Source organism: Ornithodoros turicata, chromosome 2, assembly GCF_037126465.1.
Source record: "Ornithodoros turicata isolate Travis chromosome 2, ASM3712646v1, whole genome shotgun sequence".
In the NCBI taxonomy this organism is placed as follows: domain Eukaryota; kingdom Metazoa; phylum Arthropoda; class Arachnida; order Ixodida; family Argasidae; genus Ornithodoros; species Ornithodoros turicata.
Genome location: NC_088202.1, coordinates 107,953,669 through 107,960,877, shown reverse-complemented (window position 1 = coordinate 107,960,877; position 7,209 = coordinate 107,953,669). Strand labels below are relative to the sequence as shown.

General features: G+C 48.1%; 1 protein-coding gene across 1 annotated transcript; it reads right to left on the bottom strand.

Moving 5' to 3' along the window:
* Nucleotides 1-5,721: 5,721 nt before the first annotated feature.
* On the bottom strand, nt 5,722-6,630 carry LOC135384942 (uncharacterized). The gene has a single exon (XM_064614123.1). It carries the CDS (start codon nt 6,628-6,630, stop codon nt 5,722-5,724), a length of 909 nt encoding a protein of 302 aa, XP_064470193.1.
* Between the last annotated feature and the right edge of the window lie 579 nt (nt 6,631-7,209).

Below are 7,209 nucleotides of genomic sequence, written 5' to 3'. Positions count from 1 at the left end.
CCTTCAAGCCTCCAGCATTTTTTTCGTCTAGACGACACCATCTACGTCACCGCGACATATCAACGCCAACATTCACTCAACTTATAGACCTATCGTGCCTCAGAATACCTTGTTTCTATAAGCAAACTGAATGTTGGTTCGTTAGGCACACTTTAACCCGCCAATTTTAGTCAAATCTTTTATTTTTGTATGTCTCAAATTTTGCAACCATGTCAAATTCTTTAGTTTTTTTTTTTTTTACGCTATTTCATAAACATGATTGTACATTCGGTCTACTCGAAGGAGCCTCGAATTCTTCCGGGAGTCAGTATGGAAACACATGAGGATATACAGGTTGTCCTTTGTTAGGTGCCACAGTTATTAAAAGTTTATGAGAGCCCCGGACGTGCCGTTTGGGCGCCTAACATACCTGGCCTCTCGGATATCTTTCCTAGCCGGTCGCATCAGTGTTCGATGGCTAACTGAAATGGTATACTTAATTAGCTTCACTAATTTTCAAAGATAAGAGATTGACCGAATGACAGCATCGAATCCCTTGGAGTCATTTTACATTCTCTATGACCGACGCATTGGTGTCTATAATTATTAACCTATCCTCGATAAACTTGGTTTGACAACCCTAGCACATCGTAGAACCTCAGATATCACATTTTCCAATGCAAAGTAGTACATGTCTCGTCTTAAGCTGTCGTTGGTCTATTTTCTACCGTTCATTTTAGTTCTTTCTTGTGTTTTCATCCTTCCTTCATCATCTTCACATAATGTTCCACGTGCAGTGGGGTAGGGTGCGCACCTCCGCGGTGAAACACCCCATCTCATCGTCATCATTTATTGTTGTCTTTGTTGTGCCGTTCACTCCGACAACACCTTTATTTTATGTTTTGTTTGATTTCTCACGGGTTTATCAGATACCAACAGACTTCGTAACAGCCATAATGTACACATGTTTGCTCTTTATAACCTCAACGATGTTAGTTCTCCTAACAGCTGTCAAGTTTTTAGCTTTTTATATCCTATACCCTTACCACGTGAAGTAACACACAACTCTTTGCTCCTCGTATTGTTATTTCTTATTTGTCTTCTTTATCTGTTGTAGTCTCTTCTGCGGCGAGCCATTTCCCAAACCTGTGGTTGCGCGTGGCCTTGAACGTAGGCTTCGTCGCTACGCGTTCGTGCGGCGATTGAAGGCTCCTTTACATGTTCAAAATTTGGAACCCGAATGGAACCTAGAAGATGCCACTATTCATGCCCCCAAAAATGCTCAAAAGGTTTGTCTTGGCAGAGGCAACATGCCATTAGAGAACGAATGCAAAGCGCTGCAAGCAGAATATGTAGCACGCGCTTTTCGTTCCAAAATACACGGGCTCTATGGGAGCTGTTTTAGGTGAAGCCTGCTTTACGTTTTGTCCCTAATTCTTGGGCATGCAATTGTACTGGTCGGCGCGTAGTGTGGCAGCTTGGAAGCATGACCGGATGTTTTCGTCTCTTCCCTTGTAGACTTCCGTGACTCGACCTAGTGTCCACAGATGTCTTGGAACTTTATCTTGATGGACGATGACAACGTCACCTCTTGACACTGTGCGCGACTCAGGAACCTGGTTGGATTGATGGGCAGATCGTAGTTCCAGCAGATATTCTTGTCTGCACCGCTTCCAGAAAAGGTCCGCAAGTCTTTGTCTGTACATTCATCTTCTGTTGGTGGTGTCAGTCTTCGTACAGGTAACTGATGATGCAACCTTTGTGCTTGGAAGTGCTGTTAGATTTTTTCCTATAAGTAGATGACCGGGAGTGAGAGCGCTGGGCTCATCTGGGTTGCAGTGCAGGAAAGTGAGTGGTCTAGAATTCACCACCGCCTCCACTTCGTGCCGCAACGTCACCGTTTTTTCGTACGTAAGGCATTGACGTCCGAGCACCTTCCTCAATGAAGCTTTAACGGTGCGCACCATCCTCTCCCACATTCCGCCTCACCAGGCCGCCCTCTCTACAATAAACTTCCAACTGATTCTGTTTGTGGCGACGAAATCCTGCGCTTTTTGGCTCCGTATGACGCTCCAAAGCTTCCCTATATCCTTGGCTGCTTTCTTAAAGGTCAGTGCATTGTCGCTAAAAATAGTCGACGGAGTTCCCCTCCTTGAAATGAAGCGCCGGAACGCCCTGATGGATGACTTCGTGGTTCAGTCCATAACTTATAAGTGTACGGCCCTCGACGTCGCACACGTAAACGACGCAATGTATGACTTGGTAGACGATCCCGAAGCCTCCTTGATGTACAGGGGTCCAGCGAAGTCTATGCCGGTAGTGTCAAAGGGGTGTGTGGGCGTCAAACGCTCTGTCGGTAAAGGCGCAGTTGGTGCTGCTGCTCTCGGTGCACGAAATCTTGCGCAGACCTTACATCGGTGCACGATGGACTTTACCAACTGTCTCGCTTTGATAATCCACCAACGCTTTCTTAAAACTGTCAGTGAGAACTGCACCCCGCCATGGAGCATTAGCCGATGAACACTGTCAGCCAGGAGCGCCACGAACGCATGTTGTTTGGGCAGTAGTATTGGGTGCTTTACCACTTCCGTATGGTTGGAGTATTTCAGTCGTCCTGTCAAACGTAGGACTCAGTTGTCGTCCAAGAAGGGCCGCCACTGTGCTATCTTCGAAGTATTGGAGATAGCCCTCTTCTCTTTTAACGCAGCCACTTCTTCTGGAAAAGCTTCTGTCTCTACATGTCTGGTCCAGAAATCTTCCGCCTCTCCAATCTCAGTAGCACTGAGTGAACCACAGATTTTTGATGTTGAACGACAGTTCCGAACAAACCTCGTGATCCACGCTGTAATGCGCTGGTAGTTACTGTGTCTACTCAGATCAAATAATGCAGGAATGGGACTCTCTTCAGTGTGAGTCATGGTCACGGTTTCTGTTTTTCGCTCGTCTTCAACGGAGTCGAGACAGCTTGGACTTTTAGACGTTAGATCTGGCCAAAATTCCTCGTTCTGTGCTAGCCAGCAGGGACCTTCGAACCATTGCCTGTCGTCGATTAGCTTCTTGACGGTAAGTCCTCTTGTCAGTGCGTCGGCCGGGTTCTCACTCCCTGGGCAGTGCCTCCACTGCTTCGCTTCGCTGTGTACTTGGATCTGGACGACTCTGTTCCGGACAAACAGTCTCCACCGCGTAGCATCACCCTTGATCCAACTCAAAGCAATTGTAGTCTGTCCGGAATGTCACACCTTTTACCACCACAGCCAGCGACGATCTGACGAACTTGGCAATTCGTACTCCTATCACAGCTCCCATTAGTTCTAACCGTGGGAGCGTGAGCGTCTTGATCGGCGCGACACGTGTCTTGGCGAAGACCAGTCGCACTTTCTTTTCTTCACACTCATTTCTCGTTCGCAGAAAGGCGCAGGCCCTATAAGCTTGTGGTGAAGCATCTGTGAATACGTGCAGCTCGTATATGTATTTTGTCCCATTGACAGGTAACAAACATCTCTCCAGGGATATACTGCACAGCTCTGGTAGCTCTGAACACCAGGATCGCCACATGGTCGCTAAATCTACCGGTAGGGGAGCGTCCCACTGTAGTCCAGCCTTCCACAGTTCTTGACCCGGATCGTGTAGGGTGAAATAAAGCCGAGCGGATCAAAGATCCTAGCTGAGGCCTGCAGCACTGACCGCTTGCTTACTTGTGTGTCTCTAATGATGCTCAACAGATGTTCTCCAGAGAATGTGAACGTGTCAAGTTCTCGATTCCAAACAACACTGAGCACCTTGCACTGGGCGGGCTCGTTAAATGATTTCCTCTTCTCACCACAGACGACATCTTGTGGTGACAATGCCTGTTGTATCTCGGCAGCGTTTGAAGCCCATTTTGTTAAGTTCATACCAGCCTCAGGTAATATTTCTTGCGCTCTGTAAGCTATATCCAGGGCCTCGTCCACGGTTGGAGCTCCGGTGAGCAGGTCGTCCACGTAAAATGAATTGAGCAACGACTCAGCCAACTTTTCATCGACGTCCAGAAACGACTTGAAGGGATGCTGCAGGGTAGCGCTGAAGAGAAAGCGGCTCGCTGTCGTCACAAATGGCACCCTCTTCATTCTCCAGCACTGTAACTGTGGGTCCTGATGGTCTGCAGTCGGAACCTCCGAAAACCACAGGAACATCATTGCATCTCTGTCTTGACTACGGACTCCCACTTGTAGAAAGGCTTTCTGGATGTCGGCTGTCAATGCTACTTTGTGTAGCCGGAAACGTAGCAGTACTCCAACTATGTCGGTATTAAAGGTGTTGTGACAGTAGGTTTCCAGCTTTCCCAGATAAATACGAAAAACTATTCTATCACCCGACATCATCCCATATTTTCCCAGTTTTCGGGTCCATGACGTGAGCAGGCACGGAGAACAACGTCCCCGAAGAAGCGACATCGGTGACGTCACACAGGAGCAGCGAGGGAAGATGCGCGTCTCCCAAGCCAAATGGGGGAGAGGGGTCCGTGAGCGCACACCGCGGGTCGTCGTTTTGTGGCTGCGCCGATTTTCCGAACCAATCTAGCGAGAGGAAAAATTCTTTTTTCCACGGTGTTCTCATAATGAGTACGATGCATATCTATTATGCTTCAACATATCAGAGAAAGTGTCGCAACACCTTTAAGCTTTGCCCCCTTTTCCAAATGATCATTTAGAGACAACGTCCCCGCTGCATGTGACGAGGCGTCAAATACAACTCGTACCCTTGTTGTACTCGAGTTGTTCCGGATGACAGCTCGGTGTGGCATGTAGTAGACCAAACTGTATCCCTTGTCCTGCTTGACTTCTTGGGCATGACCATTTTTTATGTAGCTTCGGATGGCTTCATCATACTCCACTACAGTGTTGTCCCGCTGCAGTCGTTTCATTAACCTCTGCAGTCGGTCTTTGGCTACTGCATAGTTATCTTCTAGCGCACTCAGGCCCGTCTTCCATGGCAACGCAACCTCATAACGGCCGTTCTTCCTTTCCAACTTCTGTATGAAGTCCTCCTCCTCCAGAACCTCTGCGTTGTGTTCCTGTTTACTGTAAGGCTCCTGGGATATTCCTAGATTATCCAGTTCTCAGAAACGTTTCAGAATGTCGTCATTAGAAGTGGTCACACCAACCTTCAATATGCACACGGCTGTCGTTGAGCTGTCAGTAGTACTGCAGCTGTTCACCGTGGTTGGGCCCTGAAAGGTCCATCCGAAAACGGGTTCTACTGCAACCAGTCTTCCGCCACTCTGGCATCTCTAGACTTCTCCTGAGTCCAACTTCCACAGCTCGTCGCATCCGATGAGTAGTCCTATTTCGCCTTCGCTCTGTACACTAGGAAATAAGAGGTCATCGGCGATGAAGTTGCCGTGGACACGCACGGAAGACACGAATTCGTTACTGGCAGGAGTTTCTTTGAGGTCCTTACAGCTGAAGTCAATGGTGGTTGCGCGAACCACATATTCCTTCGGTGCGAACTGACTTCTTAGACGAATCAAAAATAACAAAAATAACAAAGACGGTTAAGAGCATCAGCTGTTTACTATATACATTAAAAACAAGACTTTCGTGCAGTAGGCTGCACTTCTTCAGGTTTGAGGACCTGTTACAAGTGGTGAAGCATATATCAAAAACCAGTCACATGGTACAAGAGAAAAGGGTAAGGGTGAAGAGAAATACAAACGCGATACAAATATCAACAAAAAAAATGAAAATGAAAAACAAAACGCAATCAGTAGGAGGTGGCTCGACGAACTTCGACAACTTTGCACTTTCGAATATTGTCCCGACTGGCATAGCCTGCGAAAGCGTTGAGCTGAAGCGTTGTTTGCCCAATTACTGGCAGCTTAAGTCTGCGGGCTATGTCATCACGTATAAATCTGCGCTGGCTTCCTCCGTCGAATATGCCTCTGAGGTAAGCGCCTTCGGTGTCCGATGATGCCAAGGCACGGAACGTTTGCAGCATTACTCTTGCTCTCTCGCACCGTTGTGGATTGTTCGTTGTAGAGACGCTCGTCGTGGTAACCACTTCACTGACCAGAGCCTTTTCTACCGGTTGTCTAGACGGGTCACAAACCGATGACGCATGTCGTCTTCGACATTTACTGCATTCCACTTTTACTCTGCAGTCCTTTGACCGATGACCCTTCTTGGTACAACGATAGCACCTCATATCTTTGGCCAGTTTCTTGAACATTTCCGCTAGGGTAATGTCTGCTTTGCAGTCCTCGGTGCTGTGATCCGCGGCACTGCAGAAAAAGCAGTTCCTTTTTTCGCCAGGCTGCCCAAGTCCAGCGTACAACACAGCTCCAGTCGTCATACCTCCAGTCCTTTTGCCCTTGGGGCGGTGATCGGGATACCTGTCTCGGCGAATTTTAGTTGCGACCTGCTCTCGGCTCTCTATTTCTACTCGCAAGTATATAAGCAGCCTTTTCAACTCTTCCAGTCCTTTTATCTCTGTTTCTGCGGTCGATTCTGACTGAGCTGCTCCTTGTCCATCCTGGTTAGCTTCGAAACTTTCTGACTGCATGGCGTCGTGTACTATCCTTCTTTGGTAGTCTATGACTAGGGCTTCTGGATGCGCCGACAAAAGGATGTCCACCATGGACATGATCGTAAAGTGCTCGAAGCCCCACGACATCTTCCGTCGACTTCACTGGTGGGAGTTTTCGTAACCTTGACAGGTGCTCAAGTTCTATCCGGGTTGTATTCCCAAAACGCTGCTTCAGTATGTCTATAGCATCGTCATAGCATGCTGCTGTTGCCTGTAGACCTCGAATAGCTGATGCTGAATCTCCTTTCAACAAGGTCCTCAAGTATTGAAATTTTTCACTCTTCGTCAACCTTGCGTTCTCATCAACTGCCGTACGATACTGCTCCCAAAAGGATATCCAGTTTGTCAACTCGCCCGAGAAAGTTTGGAGCTACAACTTCGGGAGTTTGACTCCGCTCTGCGACTGCACAGGGTTGACTCCACTCTGCGACTGCACAGGGTTGATTCCGCTCTGTGCCTGTACGGGGTTGACTCCGCACTGTGACTGCACAGGGCCCAGTCTCAACTCATCCAAACGTGACTGGATCTCCACTATGGCTTTTACGGTCTTCGTAGCTGATTGCGCCCTGATACTCCTCTTCAAGCTCTTCCACTTCAAACAGAGGCTCGATTTCGTCATTCACCGCTCGAAGAGCTACGTCGGAAGTCTGAAGTTTACCCAAGAGT

Excerpts from the sequence above, each read along its gene's own strand:
- LOC135384942 (XM_064614123.1), bottom strand. The coding sequence starts at position 6,630 with ATGTCGTGGGGCTTCGAGCACTTTACGATCATGTCCATGGTGGACATC.